Source organism: Benincasa hispida, chromosome 1 (genome assembly GCF_027475165.1).
Source record: "Benincasa hispida cultivar pf3 chromosome 1, pf3_genome.v1.1, whole genome shotgun sequence".
NCBI classification, from domain to species: domain Eukaryota; kingdom Viridiplantae; phylum Streptophyta; class Magnoliopsida; order Cucurbitales; family Cucurbitaceae; genus Benincasa; species Benincasa hispida.
This window is the reverse complement of record NC_143478.1, coordinates 23415466-23437335: the sequence shown is the minus strand read 5'-3', so window position 1 is coordinate 23437335 and position 21870 is coordinate 23415466. Positions and strand designations below refer to the sequence as shown.

The 21870-nt window shown below is 31.9% G+C and overlaps 2 protein-coding genes across 2 annotated transcripts; both read left to right on the top strand.

Moving 5' to 3' along the window:
* The first annotated feature begins 782 nt into the window (after positions 1-782).
* Positions 783-2243, top strand: LOC120072587 (UPF0481 protein At3g47200-like). Its single transcript, XM_039024987.2, has one exon. The coding sequence runs from the start codon at positions 783-785 to the stop codon at positions 2079-2081; it is 1299 nt and encodes a 432-aa protein (XP_038880915.1). The 3' UTR covers positions 2082-2243.
* Positions 2244-16513: 14270 nt separating this feature from the next.
* LOC120079269 (Adenine nucleotide alpha hydrolases-like superfamily protein) lies at positions 16514-19027 on the top strand. The gene is made up of 4 exons (XM_039033445.2): positions 16514-16728; positions 16928-17037; positions 17241-17359; positions 18654-19027. The coding sequence occupies exons 1-4, from the start codon at positions 16551-16553 to the stop codon at positions 18739-18741; spliced, it is 495 nt and encodes a 164-aa protein (XP_038889373.1). The 5' UTR covers positions 16514-16550; the 3' UTR covers positions 18742-19027.
* Positions 19028-21870: the final 2843 nt, after the last annotated feature.

The following is a 21870-nucleotide window of genomic DNA, read 5'->3' as shown; positions in this document are numbered from 1 at the left end:
TATTTGAATATAAAATAATTGTAAATTATATGTTATAAAATAGAGTGGATACAAAAAAAAAAAAATAAAAAATCAGTACATTTTAATTTGAAGTGAAATGATAGAAAAATTCAATGAAAAATATTTGAATGAAAATACATGGTTTCTTGAAAATAAAGATTTTACACTGTAAAAGAGGAAAAACTTTTCTTGAACTAACATACAAAAAATGAAAATTCGAAATTCAGATAAAAATATCAAAATATCATAGAAATTTCGAAATTTCAAGAAATTGGAGAAAATGGAAATTCCTCCTTTACCAAAATTTGAAACCTAACGAAATTTTGAGTAAGGGTTAAACACACTCACTTAAAACATCAAAATCATTGCGGTCTTTTTTTTGGGAAAAAGTTCTGTTTTAAACTAAAATTGAAACTAATATTTAAGAATTTTTAAGATTTTGATACAAAGTTTTCTTCATCTTAATTTCGATAGTTTCAAAAATGTTAGTTTCACTGATGTAATTATCATTAATAAACATTTTAACATAGACTTTTTGGTCGATGCTTTCCCTTTTTGTTTTTATGATTTTTCATACTTAAAATCTCGATCTACGTGCATAGGTTCATTCATTATTATTGTTTTTATTACTATTCATTTTCTTAATGAGACTATTGTTCTTTTCTTATTCTCATAATTATTTTTGATGAATTAGATCCTTAAAGAACAATATTTTACCAATTACCTTACCTCTGTCCCTGAAGTAAAGAGCCTCTGTATAATCTCTGGCCGTCGCCGGAAAGATGGAATCATCAAAGCCATTTTCTCATTCGATTGATATTTCGGCGATTGCACAAGGAAGCTCTCAAGAAGAATCTCTCCTATCTTCCGTTGAAGGAAAATTGGAAGCCTTCTGTTCATCCATTACCATCTTCAGAGCTCCAAACGATATCAGTATCGAAGACAAAAACGTCTTCGTCCCCGCCAAAGTCTCAATCGGCCCTTTCCACCATGGCGCTCCACATCTCGAACCCATGGAAAATCTCAAGTGGCGCTACTTGTCCACTTTCTTGAAGCACAATCCGTCTCTCACTTTAGACGATCTTATTGAACTCGTTGTAAAATCAGAGAGCCGATTGAGAAAATGCTATGAGGGAGAGTTTTATGATTTGGATAGTGATAAGTTTTCGCAGATGATGTTGCTTGATTGCTGCTTCATTCTCGAGTTGCTTTTGCGATACTCGAAAAAGAGGTTCAGGCGCTGGAATGATCCTGTTTTCAATACTCCTGGTTTGCTTTTCGATTTGAGATGCGATTTGATGTTGCTTGAAAATCAGATTCCATACTTCCTTCTCGATGAAGTTTATGAAAATGTGCAAGATCCGCTCGAGGAAAATATGTCTCTCAATGACCTAACCTTCCGATTCTTCAAAACTATGGTTGCTGGAGATCGGAAATTTGTCTATGACAATTTCATGGTGGAAGCAGATCATCTACTCGAAATGGTGCACTCTTGTTTCCTCTCTACCTATCCTCGAATGGAGACGAACGATAAATCGAAGTCGAGAGAATTACCTAGTGCGTCGAAGCTTAAAACTGCCGGAATCAAATTCAAGAACGCCAGATCTCCAAAGAGCCTATTGGACATCAAATTTCAGAAAGGAGTCCTCGAAATTCCGCCTCTCAGAGTGTACCAGCAGACGGAGGCGATTCTGAGGAATCTCGCCGCGTATGAAATCCGTCAATTCGGAAGCGATCTGCAAGTGAAATCGTATATCAATTTCATGAGCCACCTTCTCCAGTCCGACGAAGACGTGAAGATACTCTGTAGAAGGAAAATCCTGATCGATCTGGAGGACGACGAGGAGCAGATTATTCAGAATCTAAAATGGATGCGCGAGGAGAAGGAGAGCTTATCGGGAACGTACTTTGCTGGCATTGTTCAGAAATTAAACGAGAAGCCGGACCGATGCCTCACACAGTGGCGGGGGCTGAGAAGGAATCCAGTAGCCATCGGCGTCGCCGCCGTTTGGGTGGTGGTTGTGATCTTCGTCGCAGCCTTCTTCTCTGCAATTTCATTACTTCAGCGCCGTTACAAATGAGTCATGGAGTGCACCTTTTAAGTTTTAGCTATACGGTTTTATGATCATATCAAACAACTTTCATTTTGGTGATAAGTCCCTAAATTTACTGAATTTTACGGTTAAGCCCTTCACTATTGCAAAATACATTTTTGAACTATATGGAAAGTTTTCTTTTCTTTTCTTTTCTCTTTTTTTTTTTTATTTAAATACTATTTTAGTGTATGTACTTTTAACTTTTATTTATTTTGGTTCTTCTACGTTTAAAATATTTATTTTAGTCTCTATACTTTTAACTTTCGCTCATTTTTGTTCTTGTATTTCCAACATGTTCATTTTGATGTTTGTACTTTTAATTTTAGTTCATTTTGGTCATTAAACTTTTAAGAAGTAACCATTTTTATTTCCTAAAAATAAAGTAAAAATGAAAATGAATGGATCAAAGTAATCACATTTTGAAAGTACAATGACCAAAATGAACTAAATTTAAAAGTATAAAGACCAAAATGAACATTTTGAAATTATAATGACTCAAATGATCCAAAACTAAAAGTACAAATATCGAAATAGTATTTAAACCTTTTGTTTAGTAAGGTAGTATAAGTTTGAATGTCAGACCTCGAGAGATCGAATAAATATCAAAATCTATGAAATTTTTACCATTTGAACTTAAGTTTGATGGAAATAACCCTACTCCGAGTGTATTGTGGTTTTATAAATTGCAATTTTTAAGAGCTTAATTACAATAATCGTGTGAATTTAAAGAGATGGTTAACGAATTGAAATTTTTAAATGATGTGATTATAATGTATATGGTGGTTTATTCCATTCTTCCAATAGAATATTTACTCCTTTGTATTTTTGTATGCTACTACTATAGTTCACTTCCTTTCACCTTTTGTATGTCGACATACTTAAAAATTTAAAGGCTTATTAGACGTATTTAATGTTTAAAATTAAATAGATACAACTTCAAATGTTCAAGTGTTAAACGTGTAATTTAACCTGATTAGAAAGTAAGATATAATTTAAAAAATATTTTCCCCCTAAATTTTTATAAAAGTAACAAATTAGTATATGAATGTTATTTTGTAACAATATAGTCCGTGTACTTTAAAATTTGTAATAATTTAGGCATGAACGTTAAGATGTAATAATCTAGGTAGCATATTTTAAAAGTTTGTAACAACTTAGTCTCTACTTTATAGATGTTCATCAAAATTAAGTGTAGATTTTAATTCTATATTTAATAAGTTATTGTAGTTATGAATACAAGTGGTCCCTAATTAATTTCTCAACAATCATTTAGAACTTTATAATCCAAGTCATTACAAATTTTAAAATGCACGACAAAATTGTTGCATTGCATACTAAAGTTAGGTTAAATCGTAAATTTAATTATATGGTTTTAAAAAAAAATCGAATTTAGTTATTATGGTTTGATAAAAGTCTCATAACTAGTTGATGTTGTAAGGATAATTTGTGAGAGTTTGTGAATTTTTATCGAACCGTAGAGTTTAAATTATAATTTTCAAAATTCTATGGTCTAAATGTTGACTTTAAGGACCAAATTATATATATACATGTATAAACACATACTTTAAATAGTTATCAATGAAAAATAAAAAATTAAGGGTCCATTTGGATTGACTTGAGAAAAAATATTTTTTTAAAAATTCGTTTTTATTTAAATATTTTTATAAAAACTTATTAAAATACATATGAGAAGTTATTTTAAGTGGTTACCAAACACTCTGTTTCTTTTAAAATCTTTTAAATTAAAATTTTGAAAATGGTAAAACTTGAGCTTATTGTAATAATTACATAAAATTTAGGGATGATAATGTTTTATTGACCAAATATAGGATATTATAGAAAGTCCACTGATTGGCCATCACATCCCCCTGGGCCTTGTCACTCTCCACTTATGACTATTATTGCATTATTGATGGAAATAATACTACGCTACATCACAGCTTCAGATACCAAACTAATCATCCACCGTTGGATTTCGATTATCACGATCATACTTCTCACATCACTTCATCAACCGGCTCTCCTCTCACTCAAACCAAACCACAACCGTTTGATTGTCTTTAAGTATTTGAAATCTTTTAGGAATTGTTTGGTCGGAGATTTTCTGCAAGGAAATTGATACACACATATAAAACCATATATTTGCAGTTTTCAATGCTTTATTGAGAATAAGTTTTTTTTAGACATCATACAAGGTCATTTTAAAATTGTGAGTTTTCTCTTTTCAGTTCTCCATCAAATTTTCATTTTATTTATAATTTCATTTTTAAATATAGTTAGGTACTTAATTAATCAATATTAATTTAACAAAATCAATATAAATATTATTGAAAATATCCCAAAACTCACCATTTGTAAACTTTAAATATGTTCTATTCACAATAAATATATTATTGAGATTTCTTTCAATAAAGATGTTATTGAATTGCATTCATTACTAAATTCAATAAACTAACTCATGGCTATAACATGAATATTTAAATTTAATGTAGAGATATAAAAGAGGATAAGCTTTTAGTATATAGCCAAAAGGTCTATAAGTATATGGATACAGATGATGTGATCTCAAAGTCGCTCGTGTGAAGACATGTGAGTGGGGGCATCCTATGCAAAAGATGTTTGCATAAGTCTAGACCACGTAATAGTCACTTTTTCTTTATAACAACCGTTAACTGTTAAAACTATCTATTTTAATTAGATGACCTAAGGTAACTTGATTCAATCCTAAGCTAACTATGAACTCCTGTTTATTCAGGATTATTCGTTAATCTGCATAGGTGAGAGTGGTTTAACATCACCACTCAATAAGCCTCTCACTTTAGGGGTAAGACCGATAGATAGCTGGGGATATAGTTCTGTAAGAGAAAATTCATTCCTACCCATTTTAGGGTTAATAGATAGGTTGTTTCCTTAAGTTCTGACTCTTGGTCTTGAACATAGAGGTCCCGCTCTCTAATGGCTGAGAGGAATTCGATTTATTGGTAGAACAATAAACCAATTGTTCATCAGAGGATCAGTGGAAACTTAAGGAGTAAGATGTATTATAAGGGTAAACGGTAATTTTTGACCTAGTTGTAAATACGAACGACCTGTGAAGGATTGACTTACTGATTATGGTTAAATCAAGTGGACATAAATATATCTACAGTGAGGAGTGTGCAACTACTGATCTATAGTGGTATGTTTCGGTAGTTAACGAATATTGATTAATTCAGTTTAAAGAGTTTAGTCAATTAACCTCAAATCGTTGGAGCTCATGATCTGTAAGTCCATTAGGTTTATCTACTAGCTCGTAAAAGGATTAAACTTTAGAATAGCGTATTGAGAGAATTTGAAATGTTCAAACTCGATTTAGAGTTTGGATTATTATATTTGATATAATTGATGTTTAATTATCAAATTAAACATTACGATTTTAGAGAGTTGACAATATTTAAATCTGATTTAAATATTTAATGAGCTGTTTTATTAATTTGATATTTGATATTAAATTAGTTTAATTAATTTTCAATTTATTAATCATTAATTTTTGAATTTATATAATTCAAAATTGGATTAATTGTTTTTTTTGGATTTAGTAAATTTATAATTATAAAATTAGATTTATGATATTTATTTAATTTCAATTTCAATTTGAATTTGAATTTTTACATTTTTCAAATAATTCAATTTTGAATTGAGAAATTGGAAGTTTATGAAAGTGGGATAATCACACTTATTCCACTTTGAATAACACCTCAAGCCACTAAGTTGAATGGAATATGAAGTGGCTACTTCATGTTTAATCTCAACTGCATGATCTTCTTTGATATATTGAATTTTTAGATCAGATTGAATGACTAAGCAAACTAAAAATCAAAGAAAAGAAAATTCAGGTTTTCCTCTCTAGCTCAACTCTCAAAATCACTTCAAATTCCCCCTCAATTTGAAGACCACACTTTAATCTAAGGTCTGAGATTAGTACAGAAAATACTTGTAGTGGTCTACTACAATGATTGAAAAAGAATTCCATGGTGAATCTAATCAATTTGGGAGAATCATCAAAGGTTTGCAACCTTAATACATTAAAACTATGAATATGCATGCTAATTAACTAGAATTGATGTAGTTGGAGTGCTTAGATCCTTAACTGCTTTCATTTCTCCATCAATTGGTATCAGAGCATGTTTTAAGCCCTCGATTTGCGTTAATTTTAGTATTGTTAGCTTTAGGGCTTCAATCAAACCAAGTATTTTGATTATAACAAACTCAGATTTTTTGTACTAATATTTTCAATGTTTTAGAGTCACTATCTTGTAGAGCTCGGAAAGACGATTCTAACGCAATTTGAATCGCTCAAATCGGAGTTCAAACGAGAAAGTTATAAGCAAAAGAAGATTGGAGAGGAAATCCAATGTGGCAGTGACACGTGGCACCTTGCTGACGTGGCATCCGACGTAGCGACTGATGTGGCACACAAACGATCAATATTGATGACGTGGTAGCTGACGTGACGCTCCAACCGATCATTTTGCTGACGTGGCACATGATGTGCCAATGACGTGACGATTGTGGACGAATGAGATAATGACAAGTGGTGTCACCCAGCTTCACACGCAGACGCGCGCATGCGCCGCACGTGCCTGTGGTTTCTTCACAGAATGTAGCGCGTGACACTCAATCTTTTCCCCTGTGCGCGTGGTGCTCATATCATCCGGCTATTTTTTATTTTCATTTTTATTTTCTTATTTTTCTTTAATTTTCTGATCCAATTTTCTCCAAATTCTCACCAAATTTCAACCTTTTCAAATTTGATTTCCTTCCTAATTTTTCATCTTTCAAATCCTTTTTATTCTCCAAATCTCAATAATTCCAATCTTTGAAAATTCATTTTCAAATCCTTTCCTTTTCTATTTTTATTCAATCTCCACCCTTCATTTGCAATCATATCCAATGGCCAAAATTTATCCCCTTCGCCTATAAATTCGACTTGATTTTACTCATTGACACACCAAAAGCTATCAAGTCTTAAGCTCTCAATTCTCTCTACTCTCAAATTCTTGTCCTTCTTGCTCCTAAATTGGCCTAGAGTTAGTTTTGTGAGTATTTTTTTGAGTGCTCAACTTGTGTATTTAGCCTTCAAGAGGTAATATTGTGAGGTTTTCTTTTAATTTTTGGGAATTGTATTAAGGTGTGGGTACACCTTGGGTTGTGAGAAAAAGAAATTGGTTTGATCCTGAACCAATAAAAAGGATCTTGGGTTTCTCTTTAGCCTAGGGAAAAGATGGGTCATGTGTCGGTTTGGTCCTCACCTGCAAGCGGATCACTAAGTGAAATATCCAAGAAGGAGTCTTGGAGTGTGGAGTAGGCAATTTGCCGAACCACTATAATTCTCGGTGTTTTCTCTTCCTCTCTCTCTCTTTTATTTCTTATTTTCAAATTTTTTGCTTCTTGTCTTAGTTTTTTTTTTTTAATCTTTCCAAATTGCATGATTTAATTTTTAGTGTGTTATTTAAATTTATCCTTGATTAAATTGTCTTTAAATTTGAAGTCATCATAGCTTGCATGATTTAAATTTTGTCTTGCATAAATTTTCTTTAATCAAATTAATGGGTTAAATTTATTGAGCATTGTTTGAAGATAAAATTATTTTTTTTAAAAAAAAAAAAATTGGTAGTCAACTCTATTCACCCCCTCTAGTGTTGCCTTTAGATCCTACAACTATGGTAGGAGTTTTTCACGAGTTGCATGAAATGGTTGCTGAAACGGATGTTTTTTGGATTTGGCATTTAAATTTCCCTTAAATTACAAATAATTGTTGCAATTGGCTCTTTGTTTATGGGTCTTAATGTGTGAGTAAGAGCCTATAAATTTATTAGAATCAATAGAGTTGCAATTAGCTTGTAATTGAAGAAAATTTGAAACATGCTCAACTACAAAATTTCAAAATTGAAGCTTCTGTCAGACAGCGTTGCAGTGCTACCTTCATAGTGTTACAACGCTGTTCTTCAGCCAGCCCAGAAACGAAGGTGTTATCGGCGTTGCAACATTGCTAATCCCAGCCCTATCGCATGCGCACCAAACGTTCAGTGGTTCAACTGAACCGATTTGACCGGTTTAGATCTTGGAGGTCCGGTTCAAGCGGTCCAGAGGCTTTTGGATTTTTTTTTTCAATTATTAATGTAATAATTAGTTTGCTTGCATGCTTAGAATGCCAAAACCAGTCTATTTTAGTTTGTGTTTAATTATTTATGCATTATGAATGTATGTTTAATTAAATTAAATATTGTATGTGCATAAAGTATGTCATGTAGATTTAAAATCGCACCATAGGAAGCATGTATCATGCATTGAAAGTATGTTGTAATATATTATAATATATCATATGCATGATTTAGGATTTTATATATTTAATATAATTGTTATATTAAAATGTGAGATGATTAATGTATTGGGATTGGTGTCCTAATTCTCCCGGAATCTTGTAGTTTGTAAACAGTTTGTACACGTTGTTATTTAATAAAATAAATGTTACTTGTATCCAATAAACTAAGATACGTAGTTATTTTATGTAAACTTAAGCATGTATGCGAGACATATAAGTGGATCATGCCTTAAGTAATAACCTAAATGGTCTGTAGTATAAGGACAAATGAGGAATACCTTATTCTGATGATACTACGGATATGGTCCACTTTGTAGATGTTTACAAGTGTTGTAAACTCCTACAGATGATCTAATCCTGACCATTCATGTGGAGACATGCGAGTAGGGGTGTCTTATACAAAGAGTTTGTATAACACCAGACCACGAGATGATTAGTCTCTTTATATAACGTTGTTGATAATTGAGACTTATATTTCACTAAAACGACCATAGGTGACATGACCTTAATCCTGAGTGTTTTGGGAACTCCTGCCTATGAGGGCGATCCTTTGATTAGTATGGGTGAGAGTGGCCAGATTGCCAACTCAACAAGCCTACCTTTTTGGGGATTTGTTTGATTGGGGAGTTGGGAACTCAGTTACACAAGATGAAATTCACTCATTCCCCAAAGTAGGGGTAAGTAGATAGATTGTTTCCTTAAGGGATGATTCCGGGTCTTGAACATAGTGACCACATATTCTCTTTGGAAGAAAGGACCCAATCATAGTAGGACTATGATTTATTGTTCATTAGAAGAATTAGTGGTACTTAAGAAGTTAGATGTAACTACAGAGGCAAAACGGTAAATTGGCCCAGTTTTACTTACGAGCGATTTGTGAAGGGTTATCGCACTGTTGATTGGTTATATAGACATAGAAATATATCTGTTGTGCGAAGAGTGTAGCTGTCGATCTTTAGTGGAGTGTCCGACAATTAACGGATGGTAGATCTCGTGACTAAAGAGTTTAGATGTACCGTTGGAGCTTCAAACTATAGGTCCATAAGGTCCCCTTGGTAGCTCAATGGATTCAAGTTGAGAATCAGTTTTTGGGTCTTCAAATTGACAAGAGGGAGTTTGATTATATATGATATAATTAAGCTGGTACAATTATATGTGATATAATTGGTTTTGATGTATGAGTGAATTCCATCTTATGTAGCTATGTTCCTAACTCCTCAATCAGATGAATCCCCAAAATGGTTGGCTTGTTGATCGGCGATCTGGCCACTTTCACCCATACAAATCAAAGGACCGCCCTCATAGGCAGAAGTTCACAACTCACTCAGAATTCAGGGCATGTTACCTATGGTTATCCTGGTGAAATGTAAGTTTCTATTATGAACGGTGTTATATAATGAGACTAAACATTTTGTGGTTCGATCTTATACAAACTCTCTTGTATAGAATATCCCCGCTCGCATGTCTAATACATGAATGATCAGGATCAAATCATTTGTAGTACTTTACAACAATTGTAACACCTACAAAACGGGCCATACTCGTAATGTCACCACGATAAGGTACCGACCTTATCCATCTACTATAGACCATTTAGGTTATCACTTAAACACGATTCACCTGTATATCTCCACATACATGTTTAAGTTATGATGATAACCTTGGATGTTTAGTTTATTGGTTTGGGGTTAATGCAATTAAAATATCACATATTTTATAGATAAAGTGAATAAAATATCAAATATTTTATTAATCACATAAAGAGTTTGTTCATACAATGTTTACAAACTGATGATGATAAGATTGTGCATCTATATAGAATTTCATGGAATGGTTTGCTACGCTTTGATTTTGTATTGACTATGGGCGATCTGGTAATTCTTAAGTTACGTTGCTGTGAAAATAACAGGATCCTATGTTTATATTCTGCACACTGAATATGATGACTAGGTTAATGTGAATATATGTTATTGTGAGGTTTAATGATTGACTGATGGATGCTTGAATTGATGGTGACTGTTGGCTTTCTTATCAGGCTGTGCACTTCTACGACTGATATGTGTTCCTTCGGGTTCACACCGATGACTGTTATGTGTTCCTTCAGGTTCACACCTATGACTGATATGTGATCCTTCAGGAGCATACTTATGACTGATATGCGTACCTTCGGGTTCATATTTACGACTGAATTGTGACCATTGGGCTCACCATGATCAATACGTGTACCTTCATAATACACGCCTATGACTGATATGTGTTCCTTCGGGATCACGTTTACGACTGATTTGTGACCCTTCGGGTTCACCACGATTGATATGCTGCAAGATATACATTGTTTCCTAGACAGAAAGGTTAATATGTTACCTAGAAGGCCTAATAGTGGGTCACCTATTGAGCATTTTATTGGGAATGTCCTAAAACTCGCAGTTCGTAATCATGGAAACATATTTTTTATCAATAAAAATATTATTGAAGCATTTATTCAATAAAAATGTTATCGAAATTGCATAATATAATAAAATTCCAATAAAGAATCCATGACTATAGTATGAATATTGTAACTTTATGTAGAGACATAAAAGAGAATCAAGTTATAATATATAGCCAAAAAGGTCTTTAAGTATATGGATGAGATTGGGTACCTTGTCTTGGGGACACTATGGATACGATCTACTTTTTATATCGATACAAATGACGTGATCCCGAAATCGTTCATGTGGAGACATGTGAGTGATAACGGGCAGAAATGCACGTTATTACAACGCAAAGATATAAAACAATGAAGGATTGCAATGGTAAAAATATGTAAAATCGTGTCCAAAAGCTTTGAGTTGAGAACATTGCGATCGCATACGTCCATCGCATTAAAGCAACTAATTTACGTATTTTGTGTAGGAAAATGCATTGGCGCAAGACAGAATTGCGATCCAAGGAATTCAGCGTCCGAGCGCATTAAGAGATTGCAACCGCAAAGCTATGCGATCGTTTGCGTTCGCGAAGATCTGCTCAAGAAGGTGGTTGCATAGAGACGGCGCATCGAGGTGAAAGCTTAATAAATCACGATGGGACAGAAAGCTAATGACGGTTGAATCCGAATTTAGTTGACAAGTTGTTAACGACACACTGTAGCAGGTACACTCAACTTTTCGGTGACAATTAATCGACGCATCATACAGAGATTTAATGACATCCCATCAGTGCAATCATTTGAGAGAAAAGCTTCTTCACCTTGATCTCTATAAATACCGAAGGTCACCTTCGTTAAAAGAGTTCGGTTCAGTTCCATTTTCAGCTGAGCCATATAGAGAGTTCACCAAAGCTGTTGTTCATAGTTTTCTTACACTTAGAAGACGGAGGTGAGTGAAGTGAGAAGACACCGGAAGATCGTTCCTGGTCAGCTCGAGAGAATGCCGGGAAGCGTCGGAGAAAGGACCAACTTTTGCGAAAGAAAGAATATTCATTTGGGCAGAGTAGAGAAAAACAGTGTAAAAGACTTGGGAAGCAAGAAATTGCTACTAGGCTCCCTATCTTTATTTCCATTGTCATTCTGTACCTTGATTTCATTTATAGAATGGAACTGGCATCTCTACATCTGTTCACTCTCTTTACATTACGCATGAGTAACTAAACTACCGAATGGGTTGAGTAGCACTTAGCTAACATGACCTAAGATCTTTATTTTATGCGATCATCTTGTCTTATGTATCTGTCCAGCACTCTTTAGAGCTACTCAAGAGAGAGTCTAAAGAAAGAACCTAGACTTGATAGAGCCAGGTTAAAATTTAGACTTGAGAAAGCAAGATTAGATCCGCATAAGCAATAGATAGAGACTTAGAGATAAGTTCTGTTTGATAACATACATCGCATGCATCCTAGAAATAGGTTATAGTAGTATGCGGTCGCCTTGTATATGTGTGTGTCATGCATCATCGCATAGACAAGAGTAGAGGCTTAGACATAAGTCCTATAGACATCATCGTATACATTGCATGCGTCATAAAACTAGAAGATATAGCATTTGCATTGAGAGATGACTTGCTATTGTATGTATGTAGCATGATCGCATAACGTGAACGCAATCTTAGGAAGTGTTAGCTAAACCCTTTCTCACTTCGTTCCCCCGCATACTCATTGTCACTTTCGTTGTTATTAACTATTTTCTCAATTCCGCCGCATAGATCTTATACCTTAAACAAACATACCAATAAACCCATTGTTTTATTTATCACCGCAAAGTTATCAGAAATCATCATCGCATATTGTCTCCATAGTCCCTGTGTTCGACCCTGGGCTTACCAGGCAACCTAGTAGAATTTATACTTGGATTTTGCTAGGAAAACTTGCATGCACAACGCATACACCACCATCGCATTATACACCATAATTTCATCATATTCACAATGCATCAGTGAGTAGGGGCATTCTATGCAAAAGAGATTTGCATAAGACCGGACTACGAAATAGTCACTTTTTTTTTATAATAACCGTTTACTGTTAAAACTGACTATTTCAAATAGATAAACTAGGGTAACTCGATCTTAATCATGAGTTAACTATGAACTCCTGTTTGTTTGGGATTATCCTTTGATCTACATAGGTGAGAGTCGTTTCACAACACTGCTCAACAAGCTCCCATTTTGGGGATAAGACCGGATAGATAGCTGGGGACATAGTCCTGCAAGATGGAATTGGCTCCTACCCGTTTTAGAGTTAGCAGAGAGGTTGTTCCCTTAAGTACTGATTTCTGATCTTGAACAACAAGGTCTCGCCTTCTCATGGTCGAGAGGGACATGATTTATTAGTTGGACTATAAACCAATTGTTCAATAGATGATCATTTGGAGCTTAAAAAGCAAGATGTATTTATAGGGGTAAAACGGTAATTTTGACCCAACTGTAAATACGAATGACCTGTGAATGATCGACTTACTGATTATGGTTAAATCAAGTGGATAGAAATATATCTACAGTGAGAAGAGTGCAAACATCGAGCTATAGTGGTATATCTTGGTCGTTAACGAATATTGATTAACTCGGGTTAAAGTGTTTAACCGATTAATCTCAAATCGTTGAAGTTCATAATCTATAGGACCATAAGGTCCCTCTACTAGCTCGTAAAACATTACACCTTGGATTAGAAAATTAAGTGAACTTGAAGTGTTTAAAATTTGAAATTAGGGTTTTAAATTTGAAATGTTCAAATTCAATTTTAGGGTTTGGATAATTATATTCGATATAATTAAACGTTTTATTTTATCGAAATTAAACGTATTTAGAAAGTTTAAAATATTTAAATATTAATTTAGATATTGATTACATGAATAAGGATTCATGTTTAAATTAGGCATTTTATTAATTTAATATTTGATATTAAATTAATAATTAATTAAATAAATTTGTTTAATTAATTAAATTAAAATTAATTTCATTTTTTAAGAAATTCAATTTTTTTGGAAAATTTAATTTTAAATTATGTTTAATTTAATTTTAGATTAATTATTTTTGAGAAATGAATATGAAAGTAGGAAAATCTAACATTTGATATTGATAGTGGAGTTTTTCACTTTTTGACACCTTGCTCACTCACTTAGTACTAATTAAGGTGTCAATTAGTTGAATGTGTGAGTGCTTGCATGTTTCAGCTTGTTAAATACCTCATAATTCAAATTTATGAAGTTCATGTAATTGAAAATTTGTGAAATTTTCTACCATAATCCTTTTACTCTCAAAAACCCTCTCAAACCCTTTCAATTTCAACTCAATTGAGAGTTTCCACCACTCAATCCAAGGCCAAGGATAGTAGAGAAGACTCTCTTGGTAGTCTACTAAAGTATTGGAGATCAATTTCACGGAATTCAACAAGGATTTGAAGTAATTCTACAAAGGTATACTATCATGAAATCATATTTTGTAAAATTGTTTTTAGCATGCTTTTGTAACTTAAATTAAGTGTAATTAGAATGCTTAATGATTTTGTTTGTTTCCGCTTTATGCTTGTTTATCCTATCACATTTCATACTCACGCTTCCTTATGTTATGTTTTTTAGGTAAAGACAAAGATCATACCAGGCGCATGGCGATGAGATCTGTTGAAGGTGTCATAAGGGAATAGGTGCCAAGGCTTTCGCTCAATGTCAAGTTTTTAAAAGACATTGAATGTATTTTCATTTAGAACGATCGGGTTTGGAGATTTTTTGACATTTAAATGTTTAGTTTTGTTTAAAGTTATTTTTAGGGACCCCGAACCAAATCTTATTTTTGTTATTTATGTATTTAGAAAATTATTATTTTACATTAATATTGTCAATTGATTTTTACGATAAAAATTGCATGAATAATAGTAATGACCCAGTTAGAGATCTCAAAAAGTCCGATAATTATAAATTAAGAATAAAAAGTTTTGATTTTTCTTTGATTTCTTATTTTATTTGACTATATTTCTGCAAAAAATGTAGTATGTTAATTGTTGTTTATTATTCCAAAAAAGAAAGAAAGAAAAAAAGAAAAACTTTAAAAATTAAAAGAACAAAAATTGTAATCCATATTTTATTTAACACAAAAATAGATAGAATTATTTAATAAAATATTTCAAAACAAAAATAGTCATAAAAAAGTAGATTATTTAGAATTCAAAATACTGCACCATGTACCCCTCAACTCTGCATCCCAGACAGACATATAAATTCAGACCAAAAAACTCTTATCTCAAACACAAACATATAAAGTCCATACATCATATCTCAACTCAGCACCCTAAATAACCTCTTAGTGTTAATTTTTCTTCTTCATCGTTCTCTTTATTCCTGAGTTTAATGAATTTTCTATTTTTAAAAATTATAGGTTTTAAAAAAAAAAATCTAAAAAGGGGATCATCTGAATTTGTTGAATGATTCAGCCAACTTTCACTTGGCATATTTGTTTTTTTAAACTGATTTTTTTTTAAAAAAATTACTGGAATCTAAATATTGAAATTTATGAATAAACAATTATTTTTATTTTTAGGTTTTCAGTATATCTAGGAATCTATTATTTTTAATTTTATGTCTTCCATGCAATAACCCAATGTCCTATAAGAGACTTTAGAATATATTTATAGTCTTAGCATTTTAATCATACACAATTATTTTTTTTTTAAAAAAAGGAGAAATATGGATCTATTAATTTTTGAAATATTATTTGATATTTTATCCTCTAATCTATATTTTAGTTGGAATTTATAAAATCACTTTTTTCTATCTTGCATTAATTAATAATTATATCAATTCAAACGGTAAACTTTGATAAAGTATCACTTTAGTCATTCTATTACGTTCTCTTTGGATAAGCATCATGTGAGATGCCTAGTTTTATCATTTAAATACTAAACTTCAATAAAAGAATCAATTTGACCTCGCAATTATAATTTATTTTGAAAATCATCCATGCATCCACAATCATCTATTTTGTTAATCTCACGTGTCTATAACTCTACACACAAGTAATAAATTGAGTATTAACGATCATCAAAGATAATTTTAATTAAAAAAATATCTAAATTGATTTATGATAATATAAAAATACTTATTAAATCAATTATAAATCTCAAATAAATTTTTTTTATTCTTTTTATAATATATACGGTAGAAAAATCTAACCTCAAACTCGTCAATTGAATTATGCTCATTTATGTCTAACTGAATATATTTTAATCCTAATTCGTAAAAAGATATAAATGGATTAGATATAACTATAGTTTCATAGTTTGATTTTCTGTACAACATCCAAAATTTACGGGTAGAATTGGTTAATTTTCCCGAGAAAAAAATGCCAATAGCTGAACACGGTCGTCGCTAGACCCGTCCGCAGAGGATCACATCTCGTAGAAACTAGGTATCCGTCAATGTCAACGACTCAACCCCCATTTTTCTCTCACATTTTTTTTTTCTTTTTGGCCTTTTCTCTCTCACATTCAATAATTGTTAATCCTTATGGTAGTCTCTTCCCCTGAATTTGCGCCCCTTTCTTCAAAATTCCTCTCATAAAAAGAAGCTTTCCCAACATTCATTCATTCCACAAGCTCCTACGCACTGAAAATCTGAACCCATAAAAATCATGGACGGTGAACGGAGAGTCGGCGTCGCGGTGGATTTCTCCCCCTGCAGCAGAAAAGCACTCAAATGGGCTATCGACAACGTTATACGCAAGGGCGATTACCTAGTTCTCATCACCGTTCGTCCCGAAGGCGATTATGAAGACGGCGAGATGCAGCTCTGGCAAACCACCGGATCTCGTATGATTTCTCTTCCTTTGTCTCTTTTGATCATCGGAGATATACACCGCATGTGCATGCATTTCTGCGATCGCATCAATACCTTTTTCCTTAGAAATTATTCGGCGTTGATTTCGTTTTCGGTTTGATTTTTCTGTTTCTCGATGATGATCTACGGTTGTTTGTAATTTTCGATTTATGTTTGTTTACTGTTTCGTAGCGCTTATTCCTCTGGTTGAGTTTTCTGATCCTCACACCATGAAGAAGTACGGGGTTAAGCCTGATGCTGAAACTATGGACATTGTGACGACGGCGGCCTCTCAGAAGGAGGTGATTTTTCCTTTCTTTGTATCTACCTTCAAAGTTGAAAGGAAAATGCAAACCAAAAGAGAATTGATTTACGTGATTCACTGATAGTCTATTACCTACGTTCACGGTAGAGCGCCAATTAACGGATTCAAGGCAATTCCAAATGTTTATCGTTTTGTTTTTATTTCTTTGTTGCTCATTGGAATCTTTCAGTAATGGAACAGATCACTGTGTTGCTTAAAATTTATTGGGGAGATCCTCGTGAGAAGATTTGTGAAGCAATTGATAACATTCCTATTACCTGTCTCATTATTGGGAACAGAGGTCTTGGCAAGCTTAAGAGGTAAGAACATGAATTCTCTTTCTGTTGTTTAAATCATAAGATATGATGTTAAAGAAGCTTTTTTTAGTTGATTTAATTAACAAGAAAGGTTTGGCTAATTCTTCCAAAATATTGTTTTCTTTACTGTTGCTCATGAATTGGCTTTTACACCCATGTGAAAGGCCTGTACTAGTTAAAATCACTTTAACATTTTCAAAAATCTCTCCAAATCATGTTTTTAACCCTTCAAAATGAAAAATATATGAAAATTGCATTTAAAAGTGTAAAATGAAATATTAAATTAATTTTGAGTGATTAAAGGTGTGTTTCTGGAATGATTTTTAACACGAAATCACTCCCAAACATGCACAAAAGCCGTTCTTGGTTAGAAAATGCAAGTGTTCAGAATTTATTGTGTTTTAGAAGAAATGAGATGAGTTCTTAAAACTGATAAAAATGGTTCTATATATAGACCAAATTTCTGAAACTACTTTTGTAGAAAACATATCTAATAGTCCCTGGATCTTCATTGTACTTCTTTAATCATGGGCTGAATTGGGCATTTTACTTCGCTCATTTGCTAAGTTTTTTAAAACTAAGCTTATATTGACTAAGGCCCCATTTACTACTTACACAGTTACCCTTATTAGTTTTTGTTTATTATTGTTTACTTTTATAAATGTTATCAAAGTCTAAACCAAAATGTGAAAATTAAAAAGAAAAGGTAGTTTTTAAAAATTTGTTCGTCTTTGGAATTTTGGTAAGATTCCCAAAAAAGATTTTAAAAATTGTAAAAAATTTGGGAGAAAACAAACAAAATTTAAAAAACCCAAATAGTTATCAAATGAGCCTAAAAATTTGAAACGTTTGGAATTGTAATGAAAAATAGTGTCCTGTTCGCTTGAACTTATATTGAGATAGATTGAATGGTCATACATTTGTAACTGTAAAAATATGTTTAGATAACTGTTTAAATATATTATGAAGCTCTTTTCTTTTTTCAGTCATAGATTTGTGAATGGTGTATTCCAGTGTCACTTCAAATATGGTTCCCATAATAGTTCCTAGATACCTTAAAGGCTACCTTTTCAAACTTTAGCGAATACGTTACCAACAACTTTTGTAACATGTTGGATAATATGGGTCAGACAGTTGACTCATGAAAATAGGTGACGTTTAACGCCAATCTAGATATAACTAGAAACCAAATTCGTTAAAGAAACTGGCTTTCCTGATTCCAATAGAATGGAAATTGAAACCAATCAACTTTGCTGTTTTGAATTTGATGAAAGTTGTGTATGCAATACTTTTACAGGGCCATATTGGGGAGTGTAAGCAACTATGTAGTGAACAATGGTTCTTGTCCAGTCACTGTGGTGAAGAAAGCAGATAATGAGAACTGATCATCTCAGACCACGGCACTCTTAAAATCTACATTTTCCCATTCAAATTTTCTTATTGTAAGATGGTGATTATTATGTTTTGTGATTTTGTAATGTATATGTTGTTGGTCTGGCCTTAGTTGCCGTGTGGTTTTTATGTTTGTCAAATAATGAGAGCTTTTATGGGCTGCAATAGGATGGTTTAGAGGTTGTTTGACAGTGTTCTTGAAAACAATTTTCTGTGGAATAACAATTTAGTAAAAACATGTCTGCCTTGACTTGTTCTAAGGTCAAATTACACACTAAACTTGTCTATTTAGTTCCTTCTGAAAATGGTCTAACTGGTCCATCTTTGAACTTTTAGAAGCAATAGGATTTTTTGTTTGATCGATTCTTAAGCTATTAAAGATTTTATATATATATTCACATAATTTATTTGACATAAAATTGTAAGTTTAGATCCCATCAGACAAAATTCACTTATTTTAAAGTAAGTGGGAAAAAATGATTTTTTATTTTTAAGGGACTTTTTGGAACAATGATTATTTTAAGACTATAATAATCACCTTCCTTATGTGCTACACTAAATATTATTTCAAAACCTCTATTTGTTACAATATTTATTATTCACTACAGTTTTTACTATTTTACCTTCATCAATTGTTTTTTGCTACAATGTTTATTATTTACTTCTCAAGCTAAAATAGTTCACACCTTAAATATGTACTATTATAATTCAAATTAGAATAATCTACATTTTCAGCACAAATTATTGTAATCCAATTATAATAATCTAGTACTATAATAACCAACTCCTTAAATATTTCATGTTCGTAAATTTATTTAAAATTTATTTTGGTCTTTCAAAATATATAATAATTAATATCTTAAATCTCCCTTTTCATTTTTGGGAGTTGGGAAGTCATTATTTTTTTACATATAAAAGCGTTTTGGTATAAAACTTAAGGAAAGAAACTATTTTAAAAAATATATATTATTATTATTAAATAAAAAGAACTGTTGTATTATTTTTAATTGAAGAGAATGTATTTTTTTTTAGTAATCAATTTTGATTTGGTCTGTATAATCAAAAGAATGTTTGGAAATTTTTATGAAATTTATATTGGATTTGGTTTTTTGATGTAAAAATATGTCGATGGGATATATTTACAAAATACAAAGCTATCAATTAAAAGAAATTATTGTGAACTTGAGGAACACAATTGAGAATCCATATACCAATAAAATATAATACTAAAATAAATATAATATAATAATAAATTAAATTAAATTAACAAAATGTAAAATAAGAAAATTTTCTAAATTCTCCGTTTTCTCCAATTTCCATGGATTTTGCCCAATGTGTGTCTTATAAGCTCCACCAAATGTCTTTATTTATATGCTAAATGGCAAACAAGAGATGATTTATTTGGACACTAAGAATAAGTATTTACAAAATGCATGACAACAAACATGGGGTGTAGAGAGAGTGACATTTGGCTTTTGACACTAAAGAATAGGTAACTATTTACACATAATTAGTAATATTTATAATACACCCCCTTAGATACCCATATATATATATATATATATATATATATATATATATATATAATATGTCTCGTCAAAACCTTACTAGGAAAAAACTAATTGAGGAAAAAATCCTAGTGAAAGAAAAATAATATATTTAATATAATCTAATACTCTTAAAAAGAATAAAGTATATTTACTCTTCTCTTGGAAACATCACTTGAGATCTCTAAGTCGTCGCATTCCAATGTTATGCACAAATTTCTCAAACGTTGTGGTTGGTAATGATTTTGTGTATAAGTTTGTCAAGTTATCGTTCGAACAAATTTGTTGCACATTGATATCACCATTTTCTTCAAGATCATGAGTGTAAAAAAATTGTGGTGAAATATGGTTTGTTTATCTCGTTTAATATATCCTTCTTTGACTTAGGATATACATGTTGTGTTGTCTTCGTATAATATCGTTGGAGAATTTTTACTAAAAGACAAACCACGTGTTCTACGAATGTGCAGGGTCATTGATTTTAGCCATATACATTCTCAACTAGCCTTGCGAATTGCAAGAATTTCAGCATGATTTAAGGAAGTGGTTGTTATGGTATGTTTCATTGATCGTCATGATAGCAGTTCTTCCACATGTGAAAAGATAACATGTTTGTGATCTAGCTTTGTGTGGATTAGATAAATATCCAAAATATGTATAACCAACTAGATTAAAGTTTGATTTGTTTGAATAAAACAAACCCATGTCAATTGTTCCTCAGAGATAATGGAGTATATGTCTAATACCTTTCCAATATCTTTTTGTTGGAAAAGAACTATATCTTGCTAATAAATTTACTAAAAATGCAATATCTTGTCTTGTATTATCAGCAAGATACATAAGTGCACTAATTGCACTAAGATATGGTACTTTAGGACCAAGTAGTTCTTCATTGTCATCTCGAGGTCGAAATATATCTTTCCTCATATCTAGTGAACAAACTTCCATTGGAATGTTCAATGAATATCCGTTCAGTTAAATTCTCAATTTGCATGCCAAGGCAAAATTTTATTTTTCTGAGATCTTTCATCTCAAATTCTTTCTTAAAATATTCTATTGTCTTTGAAAGCTCTTCAAGAGTTCCAATTTTATTTAAATAATCAACATATACAGTTATAATAGCAGATCCAGACTGTGCTTTCGTTATAAAAACACGTGGGTATATTGGAATATTTTGATATCCTTTTTTCAAAAAATATCCACTCAAGCGATTGTACCACATTCATCATAATTGTTTCAGTCCATATAGTGATCTATGTAACTTTATTGAATACAATTCCCAGAAATTTGATTTATATGTTTCAGGTACCTTAAATCCTTATGAGATTCTCATATAAATATCATTATCAAGAGATCCATATAAATATGTTGTGATTACATCCATAAAATGCATATCCAGACTTTCATACACAGATCAATTAAATATCTTAGTGTAATTTGCATCTACCACCAGAAAATAAGTCTCCTTATAATCAATACCAGGTCTTTGTGAAAGACCTTTTGCAACTAGTCTTACTTTATATCTTACAACCTCAATATTTTCATTTCTTTTCCTCACAGATTTGGCATCCTCTG